This window comes from Cydia pomonella, chromosome 7 (genome assembly GCF_033807575.1).
Source record: "Cydia pomonella isolate Wapato2018A chromosome 7, ilCydPomo1, whole genome shotgun sequence".
In the NCBI taxonomy this organism is placed as follows: domain Eukaryota; kingdom Metazoa; phylum Arthropoda; class Insecta; order Lepidoptera; family Tortricidae; genus Cydia; species Cydia pomonella.
The window spans coordinates 16,192,446-16,210,942 of record NC_084709.1 but is presented as its reverse complement, the minus strand read 5'-3'; the positions used below and the strand labels follow the sequence as shown (position 1 = coordinate 16,210,942).

Below are 18,497 nucleotides of genomic sequence, written 5' to 3'. Positions count from 1 at the left end.
ATTAAGTTTACTAACAGATTATGTAGTTAATATGTATTAGCAAGAGATGGTCTAAGAGTAATTAAAAGAAAAATAATATCTCCGACATCTGCCTACCTATCTCATGAACAGGCGTATTACATATAGGTACATATATACATACTTATTCAGTGCAGACCACATGACAGACGAAGCTTTGCACTATAGGTAGATAGTTCTCTGTAGATAGTGTGTACTTGCACAATCGTCCAGACTGTTCGTGCGTCAATGGTTTTCAACAAATACACGATAACGTGTAACCCCTGTTATCGACTCCCGGAACGTCTGCCGTCGGATCTGTTGTGTCAATCTAATTGCTCCCGAACACGGACGAGGTTTAGATGAACCAGCATAAAAGCATTTTACATACATTACATGTTGCTACGGATCTTTGTGTCATGTTACATTGGCCCGATATAATTCTAAATACTCGCACGTCCAATCAAGGGAATACATGGTCTGTTAGGTAATGACTGTTAAGGGTCTGGTTGACTCAGCTTGGTCTAGTTCGCGTTTTTAATATAAATTATTTTTGAGTACCTAATATATCTACACCGGATCATCTGCACGCTCTGGTATTGCTACGCGTAATGGTCAGTAGGGGCGTCGCGAGATCACAAAGAAGATTAGCTGGATGCGGAATGCGTTACCAATACCAAAGAAAACCTTAAAATTTTTGACTATTCTCTTCATTTTTTCACCTGTATCCAATTTTTTGTGGAATGCGCACAGCATCAAGCGCTTAATTTTCTTTTAAGTTTGGCACTTTCATAATATGAAAGGGTTTCTTTATCCTTTTTGATTGCGTATTCTCGTGCATAATGCAAGTTTTCCTCTTACCTACCTGTTTAAGATAATAGCCTTGGTAAACAAATTTATGTCAGGAACCCTTTCGTATCTCGCGCTCGCACCCTCAGCGTCTATTTAAACAACAAACTTCGCGGTCGCATCTCATTCAACGATACACACTCGGAACAATTAGTTCAAATCAATCGCGTCTCGATAACACACGTGCTGTGAAGTGATCAAAATGTTCAACAAAAGTATGTCTCTCATGGTGCAGACCATATTGGTCTTGATGGAGAAACAGAATTCTACTGGAGTTCAGATTAGTGTTAATGGTTAGTACATGTTTTAATTTTTTAAAGATAGTTTCCGATTTTTTTTTTGCTACCATTTATTCGCTTTATGAGATTAATTGTACCACACGCCAAGTTTATCTAATTACCTACATGTGAAATTTAAATACCTACTTTAAAGAACTACAGTATTTTTTCAACGTAATTTTCTTAAAATTCATTTTCCTTGGAAATCTAAAGAATCCTTTTGGTTTTAACTAAAGTACCTACTTATAAACTAAACTACATATTTATAACCGAACTCGTCATTATTACCATGGCAGTAGAAATGTGTATCTCAAATCACAGTAATGTACCTATATTATTATGGTCATTGTAGTAACTACGATCTATCCGTTGCCGAGTTTACGGTTATAAACAATAAACATAATAAATACCTAAAAATTTTTTTGTCTTTGAATATTTAGTAGAAAATTTATTTTGTTTATCTACTGAAATTATCTATATGTAACAACAAGGTACCTATTTTAAATAGTGTCCTAATCATTTCGAGTAGTTATTGTTATCATTTTGTAGATGATATGGATTTGGAGCGATGCTACGAATCATTCGGGTGCTTTTCGAAGGCGTATCCCTGGACGGAACATCGGCCTGACAACTACTTCCCAGAGTCTCCTCAATCCATGCGCATAAGGTACGTTTTCCTTTCTTTTGGCTTCATTCACCGCTGTCTTGCCCCACCACGCATAAGTACAATAATAACATATGCAAAACCCATTCTATTATTTTTCACTACACGAACTGGTAAAGGCCCTCTTGATTGTTCAAAAACTAATGAGAAAGTTGCATTCGGGCAAAGTAAGCAGATGCAAATTGTGAGTTGTTTCCTTATGTTAGCTGGTAGAATTGACTTTTAAATGATACTTTTTTTATCACGTTTATTTGGATTTGATGTGGTTTGTTTTTATTGGTATTTCATAGTTAATATTTTCCTCGCGTTGGTGTGGTAAAATTTTTTGTTTCACTCGGAGGCAAAATTTGTCTAAACCTCATGGCTTGAAACCCTCGTAATGCTCAAGATTCCATTTCCTCGTCGCTACGCTCGCTCGTGGTTTAATTTTGGAATCTTTTGCTCGGGTATCAATATTAGCACGAGCGGTTAAACAACAACTTTGCCCCCTTGTAAAACAAATAACTATTTCACTATACCGGGCTGATAAAGACTTTCTTTATTGTTAAAAAACTGATTTGCAAGCTTTGCGAAGGTTTCAAGGCACGAGGGTTAAATAAACTTTGCTACCGAGCCAAACAAAATTATTACGGCACCAAAACGCTATTAAAATACTAATTACAAATCAAATCCGAACGAACGCTATTATTAAACGCTAAATATTTATCATTCAAAACTATCACTTAAAAGTAAATTCCACCAATTTAAGGAAACAACTCAAAATTTGCTTCAAATTAGTTGTGGATAAAATGTAAATTCCTCAGTTTTCGTAAGAATAAAGAAAGCCTTTACAAGCTGTTGTGGTGAAAAATGTATTAGGTAATTTATATCCGAGACATTGTTATGTTTAAAACCTAATTATCATTAACAGCGTTTTCCCCTCAACTAGACCTTTTTATCCAATTAAAATTCTCACGGCGGTTAATTTTAAAATCGTCTACGTTCTACGATTAAACAAAAAGAGCATTCAAGAAACGGTGCTCTATACATGCGAGTAAAGTCGAAAATCAAATGAAATTTTTGTCATCGCAAGTGCTTTAGTAATTACGGTCATTACAATTAAGTATATTGTTTTCTTTTTATCAACACATCCTTGTAGTGTAAAAGGTGCTTATTATTTTTAAATGAGTAATGTAGTTAACATGATTGCGTTGATACTAATTAAGGAGTTATTTTTTTGGCGCTCACTGCACTTGTTTCACATCCCTTGCGGGACTCGCCGAGTGACGAGCCGCTTCTATTTAAGAAAAAAAGTCCCATTGTAAGATTGAAACAAGTTTTCGGCCATAATGAATATATTTCTATTTTATCTAACTCTAACCTAATCCTATTTCTATCTCTCTCATTCAATCAATCATTCTTCTCTTTATTTCTAACGTATATTCAAGCATACTGTCTCTTTCCCCCAACTAATGCACCTAACACCATGATATAAATTTAATGTACTTTGATGAACCTGCATTTTATACCATTTGAGTATTTATGTATTCACCCTATAAGAAGACAATATAGTTAAATTTAGGATAAGTCCAGTAGCAACTTAAGTACGGTATCTACTTAATGGCCCCGACGGAAGACCAGCGCTAGCCCAGTCAGGCTAGTACCATGCTGAGTTATGTTTTGTTACTTGTTGTTTTCTTCTTTTATTTTGCCACGAATAAACCGCTCTCTACTCTACTTGATTCATTTAGGTGCAGTATAAAATTATAAAAAAGTGAACACTGTCTGCATAAGCAGTTTGGCGTGTAGGTAACTTTAAAATTAATTACGTATATATGTACAAAAGTATAATATGTAAGTAATAACTTACAATTTTATGAACTAATTCGTTCTTGTTTGACGCGTCATGCTTTTGTAGTATTGGTACAAATCGCGCTTAGGAATTAATTTCGCAGTAGGTACAATGCCCCGAACAGGCCTATCCTATCTCAAATTACGCACCTATCACATAACATAATCGACATCTGTTAAATACGCATTTTATCATAGAATGAAACTTTGTCTCTACGTACATTAAACATAAAGGTTCCTTTTCTCCTTTTGAGTTACGGAACCCTATAAAGAAAGTCGGAAGCCATAATACATGTGAGGAAACTTAACTTACAATTAGTAGTTTGTTTATTTCAAGTAAGAAGTTGGTGGAGATGAATTTTAGATCACAAGATTTAAGTTTCTTGGTAGTGTTATAAAGTTAGGCAGATGCATAACTAAATATTACAAATATTTATTTATTTAACAAAAGGCTTCAATCATAAATTAGGTATTTACAACTAAATTAACTTAATTAAATTAAATTAATGTTTACAATCGGTGAAGGACAACACCATGAGGAAATTCGCAAAAATTAGGATCCTTACTAATCCGACTTATGTACGAGCTAGGCCAAAGGCGTCTTACATGAAAGAAGGCTTGTGCCTTCCTGTGCTCAGCAATGGGACGTATAGAAGGTGAATTATACACGCCTTGAGGCCAGGGTTAGACATTCTGATACTTCCGCCGTCTAGTTGGCACTTCCAATTTTTCTGCTCCCTCTTTTCCTTGTCCTTAGGGCTATAAGACGGGAAATAAAATTTTCTATTTCGAAGCTCGATCGAATAGTTTATTTCATAACTGCCTACGAAACGGTAAGCCATATATCTCATTTTGAATTTAGTTACATTAGATCTCGCTTTCTCGCTACAAAATGGGAATATCGTTCCTATTTCTTATCTGGTTACAATACGAGCGGCGACATTTCTCAAAAGCTATCTATTCTGGCTAACAGATTAGGACACGCGTGCGCATTTTTAATTGGTTATTATACTCAAACGTTTCCGATTTCTAAGCTAGCCACCAAATCTGACTACGAGGTGAAAAAATAATTCCCATTGCTTTATAAGGAGCCAGTGAATGGCTATAAGACCAGCACCCGCATTATATGCCATTTCGAAGCTAACTATTAGCTGTCTGCGAGATATGACTTACAGCTTTAGGTATATTTCTACTTATACGCTAGTCTAAACTAAAACGATGTCAAGCTCTTTTGCTACAATTATTAATTGTTACGCAAATACACATATCCCTGAAAGACCATTAAGACTATTAATTAATATAATTTACTCCGATTACAACTAATTGGTTGTTATTTATCCTCATTACAATTCAGCGTTAAATCGTATTGATAAAGGTATTCTTGTGGTTTTCATACTGATTGCGAGAACATGCAAATAAAGATCCACTTCGCATTTTAATTGACTAGCTGTTGCCCACGACTTCACCCGCGTGCATTTATTTCCCACACTTTTCTTTTTTAACTTCCCATTTTTAACTAAATTTAAAAAGTACAAACAATTGTATTGGTACTTTCTAATATTTTCTCATCCTACTAATTTCAAGTCCCTGCTCAAATCGATCCCATTACACATGTTCAACCCCTTTTTAACCCTAATGGGGGATCTCCTGTACGTTAGTTGTGAATAGATCATTCACCATTAATGCCGTTAAAATTCATAACTGTCTCTCTCTGTGCGTGATAAGGACCCTGATCGAATTTTTCAGTCATATATTTTGCATTTTTTTAAATTAACAAATGGATACACAAAAATACAATATTTAACATAAGCCAATCTAACGAATCTGAAAATAATCTAGAACTGTCATTAGAATTTTCGAGAGCCGAACTCCGACCTACGCGGAGGTTATTTTCAAGACAATGAGATCCGTTTCTTATCAGCCACGCCCACGCGCAAAGGTCGTTAGACCCAAACCCAGAACCGATAATGCACATGCAGTACAAACACGTAATTCACTATGCATTTTATCTCGTTTGAGTTCGTCCGGTATTACTTGAGCTCAAAACTCCTACTGCATTCATAAGTAGAGAGTTGTGTTTTAAAAATGATCAATGATTATTTGACTTCACGTTTAATTTTTTCCTTATTATTTGTTATTATTTTTCCCAGCACCAACATACACAAATGTCTCTGTTTGACCCAATGGTTGACTGGTAGAGAATGCCTTTTGGCATTAAGTTCACCATTTGTACATTTTTCTTTATGTGTGCAATAAAGTTTAAATAAATAAATAAAACGGCCAATTTTAGAAAATTGAAAACAAAAATGAAAACGGTGTTATGAATTAAAAATACAATGCATCTGTTTCCATTTTTTAGGATTTTATTTAAATACGTAGGACGTAAGTATCTTTAAAAAATAAATTTAAATAAAAACAAAAATTACGCCCTTAAGAAAAGTTGACCCTTTTTAAAAACGTACAACGCTTCATAGTCTTCACACTGTAAGGGCGTCCGCTAATTGCCACGGGTGCACGCACGCGGGTGCTATTGTAGGTAAAATCCTTCGCACCCTTCCGCGCCAGTTAGCGTTGTTCATACTATTTTTCATTAACTCGTTCACCCGTTCCGTGCAACCGCGCCAGCTAGTGGACGACCTAATTCCCGTCACACAGACACCACAGTACGATAAAACATGATATTAACCGTATGATTTCCTGAAGAAAGCCATGAGTTTGGCTCTCATTTTACTTCTTTAGTGCAGTTACTAATAAAGTTAATTCTATAAATATTTAATCCTCACAAAAAGAACATCTATTGGAAACTTGCAAGATTCTACACTAACTGGCTTGTTGCACACGATGCGCACGGTGCTGTCGTGGATAGCTAGCTTGTTTATCAAGGCACGTCACTATGCAATTATGGGACGTAAACATTTGTTATGTCTGTTAATGATTGATGTCACGGACGAGCCCCCGCCTTATCACGCTTATGGCTTGGCCGTAATCTTTTGTCCGTACTAAATAAGAAATGAAACAGCCTAGCTTGCTGTAAACAACTGTACTTACGTATTGTTGTTTAAACTAGATAATGTTAATATGTTAATTGGTTTATTCGGAATTAAATAGTTATATGTTAATTGGTTTATTCGGAATTAATACATCAGCATTGGTATTGGTCTTATTTAAATTACGAATATTAAAATTTTATGAAACCTTTTAAAACAATACGATTATGTCTCGATCTTATCTGAAATAACTATATATTTAAGAGCAAATGCCTGAAAAACTTTAGAATAATCCATAACATTATTTGAAGAGTTCAATCAATATTCAATATCAATGTTCAGGTCTGACAGATTAAAACCATGTTGGAAATGCAAGTTTTGATGGTATCCTGTATGGGTGGATTGGGTTATTTTAAAATAGAATATACCTAGTTCAATGACTACGTCTACGTCTTTTTATAGGAATTCGTTTGAAAAATATGCTCAGTGACAGCGTTGGTGGGTAGACATGAAACGGATCGGACGTTAAATTATAGCAATTATAATTATATTAAAACCCTTTCATCCTCACACTAATGTTACGAATTAGAATTGTATTGTATTTAATAATGTAAAGTCAAAGTCAATATTTTATTGTAAAAACTTATCTTTACTTTCAGATATCCAGTGTTTACCAGACGGAACAGGAAGATACCAGTGTTACTAGAAGCTGACAACGTTGAAAAAGTTCGAAACGCGAATCTGGACCCGAGAGGACCTTTCTATCTGATCTCCCACGGGTTTTTGGAAGGCGGGGATAAGAAATGGGTATGCTTTTCTTGTATTATGGAACTGCTATTTTTAAATAAGCTGTATTTCGGTAGTTACATATTTTTAAATCTTTGACACCGAAGATGTCCACAGACGCGCACGATTAAATATAAGAAGTGTATTTTATTAACCTTCGGATTGTAAGAGGCGTCGCCTTCAGAAGGTTAAGGTATCTTTCAGAAGTTACATATGGTAAACTGCTTTATAACTTGCACTTAGACTTTACATACATATAATCACACCTATTTCCCAGAGGGGTATTAGGCAGAGACCAAGGATTTCCTCTTGCTACGATCCTGACATACCTCTTTCGCTTCCTTCATTTTCATAACATTCCTCAGATACGCTCGCCGGTATAGGGTGCTCTTGACCTGGCCTTTCATCAGGATTTACCCGATTTGATCAGAGAAAGTCGACAGAGGTCTACCCCTTCCAGCTCCCTCTTCTACTCCTCCCGACTTAGACTTAATTTCATTAAATATTTTGAGAAAAAGAGATGCTGGTTTAGTTTACTCATACACCACCCGTAACCAACTTTTTTTTTATTAATATGGTCTCTTTCGGTAGTTAACTTAATTATCTAAGATTACTCTTCTAGATTAAAATCTAAATCAGAGCTCAACGAGGGTGCGGAGTGTCAGGGTCGGCAACGCGCATGTAATTCCTCTGGAGTTGCAGGCGTACATAGGCTACGGAAACTGCTTACCATCAGGCGGGCCGTATGCTTGTTTGCCACCGACGTAGTATAAAAAATCTAAATGACAACTACCATTACAACAAACTGTTCTATTTCAGATCCAAAACATGGCGGACGCTTTACTGAATCTAGAAGGCAACGATGCGGCAACAGTACTCGTGGTAGACTGGCGTGGAGGCTCCCAGCCGCCTTACGGACAAGCTGTTGCCAACATCAGGCTCATTGGCGCCATGACAGCTCATCTCGTCAAAGACATTAAGGTATAGTCTTTGCTTTTTAAAGTGGACCTTTTACATAGCTACTGCCACATGCCTCACTGAAGGCAAAGATGCCGCAACAGTAGTCGTTGTTCAATAAAATATTCCCGCCTCCACAATAATGTATATTTTTTTGTTACAGGAAGTGTTGGGGCTGCAGAATTTGGACAACTTCCACTTCATCGGACATTCTCTAGGTGCGCATTTGGGCGGTTACTGCGGGCACGCTTTACAAAAGGTTTATTATATAACTTATTCCGATATTTACTTGAGACTGTATCTTTAGGTACTTAAATAAAAGTAAACAAACAATTTGTAAATTTTGGGGTAGTTATAACATTTATTGGTTAACCAACCAAAAACAAAACCACCTGGATCTGTCACTGAACGACCTGAGTTTAACGTCCTACGTTATTTGATCATGTAATGTTTTCATCTACCCGCTACCAAATATCCATTTGAGGGTAGATTTTGTTTACTATTATTTATATACCTAAATATACAGAGTATAAGTTTTTGAATTTGAAAATTCTATTCCGAGTCTTTTCCTTTCGAACCATTTGATAATCACCTAATCGTACCTATTCCAGAAATTCAACTTGAAACTAGGAAGAATAACAGGCTTGGATCCCGCTGCGCCATACTTCAGTAAGACCGTGACGCTGGTGCGACTAGACCGGTCGGACGCCAAGTACGTGGACATCATACACAGTAACGCCATGCCGTTGTATTATGCAGGTAATAAACTTCAGTACAACTATTTATTGCTACCTATTCTGCCATAAATCTGTTACAGAATCACACTTGCCTATTTGCCGTTTTGACGAAATATTTAGAATACATCCGTTTTCTTAATAACGGAAAGTGACGAAAGTAACGCAGATATGTTTGTTTAAATACCACTAAGTCCGCCATTTGTACTTGTTTCGTTTAAATATATAAATAGTTGAATTAATAATACATTTAGTTAAATTTATACGCCTGTGTCTATATTAAATTCACCTGTTTTGTTCTCATTATCCAATTAAAAATTCACGGTTTCCAAATCACAATTTCACAGTCAAAAAACAGTATTCACAATTTCCAGGTTTGGGTATGTCCGAGGCAATAGGCCACGTGGACTTCTACCCGAACGGCGGCGTCATCCAGCCGGGCTGCAAGAAGGTCGACAACCACGTCACCACCCTCAACGACGACATGTACAAGTGGATGGTCAAGTCCGTGGGCTGCAACCACGAGAGGAGCTACGAGTTCTTCACTGAGAGCATCTCGCCGTCTTGCCCGTTTATGTTCATACAGTGCGAGTCCTATGAGGTCAGTCTTGTTATATTTATTCACGTATATTGTACACCTGTAAGTCTACATGTAATTACAAATATCTTATGAGAGTAATCACAAAGGCATGATTTGATACAACAAATAACTAGTTCCCTTTCATTTAAAAATAGCTGTGGTGAAACGATAAGGGTTCTATATCTGTCGTTTTAGCTACGAAACTCTTAATAATGGGGTCTTGAAACATTGCGTTAAATAAATTGTGACCGAAGAGCTTTTATTATATAGTCTTTTCGTAAAATAGTTTTAAAAAGGTTTGTAGCGCACGTTTCACGCTAAAACTGCCTAATCTACTGTCCTCGTACGTTTTCTTGTGCATAGTAAATTCTGCCATCTTGTTGCCTACATTGGAAGCATAAACTTCACATTTACACCTCACGCCGAAAATCTGACGTCTCCTGTACTGCCCCCACAATTTATGCACGCTCCCTATATTAATGATTTGTTACATTACGATTGAGAGATTGACCATACTTAGATGATAGTCACATAACATAAGATATTATTGCATTGCGCATGTTGTTACCAAGCGTCTTTGTACGTAAGTCGTTCACCGTTTTTGCATGCTACCCTCTCCTATTTAGATTTAAGCAAAATTATTGTTTTCTCAGTAAGTGATTTATGTAAATCTTTTGAGAAATAAATATCTTAAACCATAAACCATAACCCTGTCTTTCAGGCATTCGTGGCCGGGAACTGTACATCATGCAGTCAGACACACCTCTGTATCCCGATGGGATACCATTCGTACAAGGCGTACAAGGAACTGCTGGATCGAGGGCTTGTGGACACCATTTCGAACGTCGCGCTGTACGGGAAAACTGGAAGCAAGAAACCATACTGCAGTAAGTACTTACCCTTTTTTGGCATTTACGCTTAAGTAATTAAAAGACAGTAAAAACATGTTTATTTAATTATTTTCGATTTCCGAAGAATGGTGTCTGCCCAGTGAATTAAATAACCAGCGTTAATGATAATAACCAGTAGCGTATAATGAACTAATCTAGCCGTGGGTGCAGTTTTAACTGCGAGGCCTTTTTCTTTCAATGTGTATTCCCAAGGTAAAAAGGCTCCCGCGGGGCTCCCTTTAGTGCGAGGCCGTGGTCGAGGGGCCGCTTCGCCCACGCCTAGCCACGACACTGATAATAACGAAATATGTATCATTTTCAGGAGTGCATTACGAAGTGGTGCTGAAGGTGTCCAACTCGACGGCTAGCAGAACGCACGGACCTGATGTGGGAAGAGTGCAGATCACTCTCATAGACAGAAATAACAACAAGAGCAATCACAAGTTCTTGGACGAGGAACAGTAAGTATCAATAATATCAATTTTTCTCCAATATGCTCGGAAATGTTCACCTTATTGTAGCAAAAATAGTACAGGAAGTTCTTCGTTATGGTCAAACTCAACTTAAAAAAAATCAAACCATTGTTGTCGTGTTTTAGCGGACAGGAAGTTATTACTGTATTGTTTTTTTACTTTTTAAAAACATGAATCCACTAAGAAAAACGCAAACAGCCAATTAATTATAGCCGCAGGCTGCGTCTACATGACCCGGTCAGCATCATTTCTAGCTATATGATAGAGTCGTGTAAGACCGTTGTGTATGGTCGTGTGAATACTGCATAAGGGCACTTTAAGGATCTCATACGTGCAAATACAGCTCATACTCGTATTGCATAATTGTATTGATTGAGCGAATATTGAATGGTACTGAATGGCAGAATAGTTGTGCCTTTAACTTTTAAAATTATTAAAGAGGGAAATTGTTTTTGACGTTTTTCATGTGAAGGTTCGATTTGAGTGCTGGTTGATGCTTAAATTATGATTATTTTACTTGATTTCCTCGCATGTTTGGAGAAAAGCACTATATATGCCTCGGCAGGAACAGCAATAGAAGTTCTTCCACGAATTGCCCTTTCCCGGCCTCTGCAATAATGTACTATTACATATACACCTTTCCGGTACAGGCCTATGTGTAGGCAGGAGTGTACCGGACATTGTGACCTAAATTGAAAACTCAAACTTGACATCTTTATGCCAATATGCAGGTGCTGCCCCTAAAGTTTACGCTCCCTTGCACGTTGGGGGAACCTTATACAATCTGAAAGTTAAATTTAATAATTTTACTTCGCGCAAATAAGCAAGAAGCACCTATGTTAGGCATTGCAAAATACAGATTCCTAAAACCACTATTGCTATGTTCTTGAACTCTGAATCTGTAGCTACCTATTGAATAAACCCACAAAAAATATCCTAACATAGAAGACACCGCTCTTGACACAGCCTTGCAACAATCAATGAGAAGAACACTATTCAAAATCATCGTAATACCAATACGTCTGGGATGGACTTTTAAAATTCTAAGTGACATTTTTGTAAAACTGGGTACTTATTTAACAACTAGCGACCCGTCCCGGCTTCGCAGGGGTTACACAAAACCATACTAAATTATACACCTAAACCTTCCTCAAGAATCACACTATTGATAGCTGAAAATCCGTTCAGTAGTTTTTGAGTTTATCGCGAACGTACATACAAACAGACAAACGCGGCGGGGACTTTGTTTTATATTATAAGTTGTAATGATACAATAAACGAGCTGTAGGTATTGCGGTATTTATGTCCACATAAGAGCTTCATATAATCCGATCCCATATCAGATATGTCGGATAATCTTTGGAGAAAAGCAGCTGCTAGAGAGTGCCCTATGGCGTCAAGTCCTTTTTTTGTTTAAGTTTATTTTCTGAACATTAAATATAAACGGAAATGAATAAATAAATATAAACGGGTGCTTTAAATTTTTACTTCTGTGTGGCCGTATCCAACATCCGATGTCGGATCGCACAATGTGAAAACGCTCTAAGATCATCAGGTTACGCCAGGTCGTAACAGATCACAGACATCATGACGTATTTGTTGCCGGATCTGTATTATCTCCCTTCATTATCGCGAATCATACCTTCCAGCTTCGGTCATTGACGTCACACGGGTCACACCTCATCAGTTTCGTAATAAAAACATATTGTTGTTTAATTTCGTTATTGATTGCATTTCCTAAATTGCGTCAATATGTATGTTTGTTTTGATGATTATCTTATTTCATTATTTAGCCTTGACCGTTATCTTTAAATATTCCGCTGCGATACTGAAATACATACATAACTAGGAGTCTGCTAGGTTTGTATTCCAGTAGTTGATAGACAACGCCAACCATTACTAATAACGCATGGAAATTGTCACGTGACTTTTCGTTTGACATATCGATGTACCTATACCTATGATTCTCATTTTGGCTAAGCCCCCTAGTGTTTATTATTTCTCAAAAGATTTTCTTAATCAGCAAGTTTTCTTTAAAATTTTCATGTTAGTGAAAATTTGCTTTCTATAAACACGAATTTTACCAACGATGGAAATGAGACGGTACATATGCGTTTATGGTGAGAGGTCGTTTTCTTGTTTCTTGTAAGTTGCGGTTTTCTGTAAAGACATAGTTAGAGTTAGACCAAGCTAAGATGGCAGCGATTTTGATAGTCCAAACTGTAAAAGTATTATTTAAGCGTCATAATATGATAGACGTTTGATGTTGACCCTTGCATAGTCTCGGCTAACAAAATTGCTGCCAACTTAGCTTGGCCTAACTCTAGCTGCCTTATCCCTTCGTATGCCCTTGTTAAAAAATTACTACTGAATGAATGAATGAAAATGTTTATTTCAGGCAACTAGTGGCCCATAAATAAATACCTTAAAACTAACATACATATTATAACAATATATCTTAAAATTAAACACTACCAATCACATTATGGTTGTGATGCATTACGCAACGCCGCAGTGTCAGGAAGCCAGCCTCGGAACCGACGAAACTTGACATCCTTCGGCCAAAACTCCTCCTTGGAGGTCGCTGGGGCTAATAACCCTGAAACGTAAATTACAGTCCAAATTGTCTGGGACGTATACGGGACAAGGCATACGATACGAAAGGTTAATGGTGTAATTGTTTTAAAATGTAAACATCGTTTTTTGAAATCTTGACCGGCGTTTTTCTTAACCTCTTACGTGTTTCAGGAAATACTACAAACCCGGGGACATAGATAAACAGATGGTGGCGGTGAGGGACACCGGCCTGCCGCCGCTGTCGGTGATGGTGGAGTGGAAGTACGAGACCAACCTGTTCAACCCCATCACGTGGCGGCTGCTCAAATCCCCGAGCGTCTACGTCGAGTACCTTAAGCTGTCTTCCATTGAATACAATACTGAGTAAGTCTTTATTAATTATTATGTCATTGGTAATATAATAAAAGGATTGACTATTTAGAAATTTTCGGTAGTTTAGTTGGCTGTTGGTTAAGGCAACTTGTTCGTGTATGTTGCTTGTTCGGAACTCACACGCGGTTCCCATTCCCATTATTTTTGTCATTATCATTAATATTGCATCTATGTGTAAACACGTAGTTGTGCAAAAAATTGTCAGGACCAAGGATATAAAATAAGAGTAGCATTTGGACTTCAATATCTTGATTTGATATTACCTACTTCTAATAGGTATTTATAATATGTTAATAGAAATAAGTGTAAAAAATAATAATAAAATTAATAAATAATAATTCAGCCTATATACGTCCCACTGCTGGGCACAAGCCTCCTCTCATGCGCGAGAGGGCTCGGGCTATAGTTCCCACGGTAGCCCAATGCGGATTGAGGACTTCACATACACCTTTGAATTTCTTAAGAAATAAGTGTAATAACTAAAAAAAAAACACGTATGTTAAGAGTTTTACAATGTTTTTTTAATTGTTTCAGTATCACCGTGTGTCCAAAAATGAATAAACCAGTGGTTGCAAACCTTCCTTCAGTGATGAAGACTAAATATTGCAGATTTTAAGCTGTCACACAGCTTTGAATATTACAATTAAAGATCTCACTCATAAGGTGCAGTTCTATGAAAATTCTCATACTTATTTAGAACAACATCAGCTAATTAAAGCTCGGCCAAAGGGACATGTCACAATAATTTTATTTATCCCATAAATATGGCGAAAAAAATAAGGTAAATTTCAAGCATAGTCTTCTAATGGTAATTCTAATTACTGCCAGGTAAAGATTTTTTTAAATTTCCTAACGAATTTTTTGTGACATGACTCGCTGACCAGCGCTTATTTCAATGTGAATAAAATTCATGCATTGGATTATTATGTGTGAGCATAATTTTTAATAATTATTGTTATCTACATGTTTAGCGTTATTAATCGGTTTTCAATGCAAAATCTATACTGAAAGTATTTATAAAGTATTTATGGATAATTTTTAGATTTTGTCTTTAATTAGTCATAGTCTAATTAATACCATTATTGATAATTAATTTACTTTACTATTTTATATGAATTATGTCTAAGTCTTTTTATTCTTTTACGTAAGATTGTAAATATAAAAAAATAACATTATATATAGAACATTAAGTATACTTATTTTATGAATAACATAATTTTATGAACAGAAAAAAAGATATGTGATTTAAAAATAAAGTACTAAATAAAGAATTTTATTTTAGAATGCATAAAAAATCCATCTGACTTCACTTCTGTTCCCACTGGTATAGACCTCGGGGTGCCTCGGGTTACCATAATTGCGCCCATCTCTGTCATATACTAGTAAAAATACAATGAGGAATGTATATAGTAATATTAGTTTTGAGTTATAAAGCGTCAGCGTCACGTAGTGTGTTCTAGGACTCATTTCGTGGTATCAAGCTGAGTGAAGACCTTTTAGCACAATTTTCTGTTCTGTTCCTTTATATATTAATTTATGTTCTTTTTGTGCTAATAAATTCTTTTTCTTCTGAAATTAACCATACTCGATTTTGCTCAAGCTGCAGAAATGCATTGTACGTAGAGTCTGCACCTTTTTTGCTTGTTACTTGCTCTGTATAGAGGTAAGTGCACATACACAAGACCTAATTGGTACATACTCCAATATATTCATCTCATAGTTTGTTCTCGCTGCGTTATTCCTTTCTCTGCCCCCAATTTGTGATATATTATAAAAGTTACGATGCGAGAGAAAACGGTAACACCACGAAATTAGTTTTAGATTTTAACAACCTAATTTTACTATCGCGCTCGTCTTGGTGGGGCATTACCGTGCCCCCAGATATTATAGACCGCGGCCCAGGAGCATATTTCGTCAGTCATCGCCTCCCGGCTGATAATTTGTCAGATGATAGTTTAGATGCTGTTTTAAACCAAAAAAATCGTCAGCCGGTTCTATCGCGGTGGAATGACCGTCAGCTATAAAATGAACATGTAAAAAATATGCGCCTTACCACACGTGCGGCAAAGTATGCGTAATGTGTAAATTGCGTAATCCGTTGATGGCTTTTCAGGCGTTTACGCCTGATGAAATGCTACATGCAAAGTTTTATGATTTGTTATTGCTGGCATAAAAGATATAGCGCTTATTTTTTACATGTTCATGCGACCAGCTGATGTTCATACCACCGCGATATAACCGGCTGACGAATTTTTTTTTAAATAATAACAGCATCTGAACTATCGTTTGACAAAAGGATTAAACGGGAGGCGATGACAATTTTTTTTGTTTTATGTGTTTCGGTGGTTGCCATTCCTCAACCCACCAACGGAGCGGCAGCTGACGTCCACCAGGATTCATCATACCTAGCCGTTAACCACTACACGAGTTTTCAGCCGGGAGGCGATTGGTAATGAAAATTGTTCCTGGCTCTCGGTCTATTATGAGTGGTCAACATTTTATGGCCGTAATTTTTATTTTTATATGACACCTGTTAGTCTGTTCGGAAAGAGAAGAGTCGTGGAATGTATTGGGCCCAACAGGGCACATACTTTATCATTATACTACTCTCTGCTGTTACCTCATCGTGTGAAGAGCGCCTAAGATGAGATACCTGTTTGCGGTTAAGATTCGTAAAAATGTCTCAACCTAAATGACAACTTGTTTGACGTTTGTTGACAACTTGACATGTTGATGGTATGATTGTGAGTTTATAATTCCAATTCAATACGTAATAATCTGTTATATCATACTCCAGAGTCCAGGCTTCGTCAAAAGTTAACTTTTAGTTCACTACATATAAACGGTTATAATGGGTGACACAAGAAAAAAGAAGAAGTTCTACTTTCGGAAGCGTAGGAACAAATATTTCTTACAGCCCGGCTTTCGCGGCTTTTTTTGCACGTGTAACTACAGGGAGAAAGACTGCGTGAAAGAAGTTTACAATCTGTTGAATGAGTATACAGAGAAGGTGTATCCAGATTTGGGAAGTGAAAAGTCACAGCCGGCGGCAGGCGCGGCGGAGGACCGCTCCGGCAGTGAATCTGAAGAAGAGACTGATATCGGCGATGCGCTAAAACGAGAAGTAGAATCTATGAAAGTGGACTCGCAAAAGTCGCTCAGGCACAAACGCTTCCAGGTCGTGGAGACCGGCGCATCGAACTGCATTTTCATTAAAACTAATCTGCCTAGTCCAGAAGAATTGACCATCGCCATAATCAAAGACTTGTCGGAAACAAAAGTGCAAAAAACCCGGCATGTCCTGCGCTTACTTCCCATCATGGCGACTTGCAAAGCAAACCTGCCTGACATCATGGAGTGTGCTGGGAAACTGTTTGACAAATATTTTCTGAAAGAGTCTTCAACATTTGCTGTGATTTTTAATAAACGCTTTAACAGTAGTGTGTCCCGCGACTTGGTCATAAAGGAGCTTGCGGAGATGATAACGCTAAAGAATGGTGATAACAAGGCTGATTTGAAGAATCCTAGGCTCTGTGTGATTGTTGAAATTATAAAAGGAATCTGCTTGTTGAGCATTGTGGAGGATTATTATAACTTTAAGAAATATAATTTACATGAATTATGTAAGGAGGAAAATAATGATGGCGAAGCAACACAGGCCAAGAGAATGAAGGCTAATTCAATTTCAGAAACTAAAGATCCAGAGGATCCTTAATAATCTATAGTTATAATATGTAAGGAATACATATATTTAATATAATATTGTTATGTAAATGCTTCTATGTAACCCACTATACCAAAATGTGTCTATACTCTTTTCAAAATGTGAACAACTTTGATAAATATAAATGGTCAACTATGAACTGTATTTTAATTCCCTTTAAATGGACATATTTAATTAAATTACTTTACTAATATATATTATTGTAAGAAACAACTAGCCATAAAATAAATTAGCATCTTCAGTGATTACAAAAGACCACATCAGGTTACATAATGTAGTTTGATCAATAACTTGGTTTGTTTATGTAATGCGATGTTATACAACATTCCGCGTCCACAACAAAGTTACGTAACGCGACATGCAGGCTGCTCCTCCCACCAGTTGCCTCCCGCGTCCAAATGTAGTGGTCAAACAATAGATGGCGCCTGCTGTCTTCTTTCCTGAGAACAAAAACTAAGTTATAGCTTCAAAATCAGTAAATAGATATCAAAAAAGAGCTAGCTTATTTTTGCATGTATTTCGTTTCTCAGATGTTGACAAGGTAGATTAAGCTTTTTGGTATCAATATCGTAAAATTTGGACGTTGTGTAAAATTGAACCGTATTAACATGAAGTAAGGTAACTTTTTCCCTGTTGGAACACACTGTTTTCTTAGGACGAGTTTTCATTGACAGTGTCGACGACTCCCATCGCGACGGTCAAAGAATAAATATTTGATCAACACCGATTAGCGGCGTAAAAAGGGTTAGGAAATGTGCATTTGAATTTCTTAAGTACATTAATTTCTTTGGTAACAATA

General features: G+C 36.7%; 2 protein-coding genes across 2 annotated transcripts; both read left to right on the top strand.

Moving 5' to 3' along the window:
- Positions 1–745: 745 nt before the first annotated feature.
- Positions 746–15,271, top strand: LOC133519984 (pancreatic lipase-related protein 2). Its single transcript, XM_061854204.1, has 11 exons — positions 746–1,139; positions 1,674–1,791; positions 7,265–7,412; positions 8,211–8,372; positions 8,512–8,607; positions 8,960–9,107; positions 9,457–9,683; positions 10,384–10,549; positions 10,875–11,013; positions 13,774–13,965; positions 14,509–15,271. Exons 1-11 carry the CDS (start codon positions 1,049–1,051, stop codon positions 14,588–14,590), a joined length of 1,569 nt encoding a protein of 522 aa, XP_061710188.1. The 5' UTR covers positions 746–1,048; the 3' UTR covers positions 14,591–15,271.
- Positions 15,272–15,409: 138 nt separating this feature from the next.
- Positions 15,410–17,837, top strand: LOC133519985 (THUMP domain-containing protein 1 homolog). The gene has a single exon (XM_061854205.1). The coding sequence runs from the start codon at positions 16,826–16,828 to the stop codon at positions 17,687–17,689; it is 864 nt and encodes a 287-aa protein (XP_061710189.1). The 5' UTR covers positions 15,410–16,825; the 3' UTR covers positions 17,690–17,837.
- Positions 17,838–18,497: the final 660 nt, after the last annotated feature.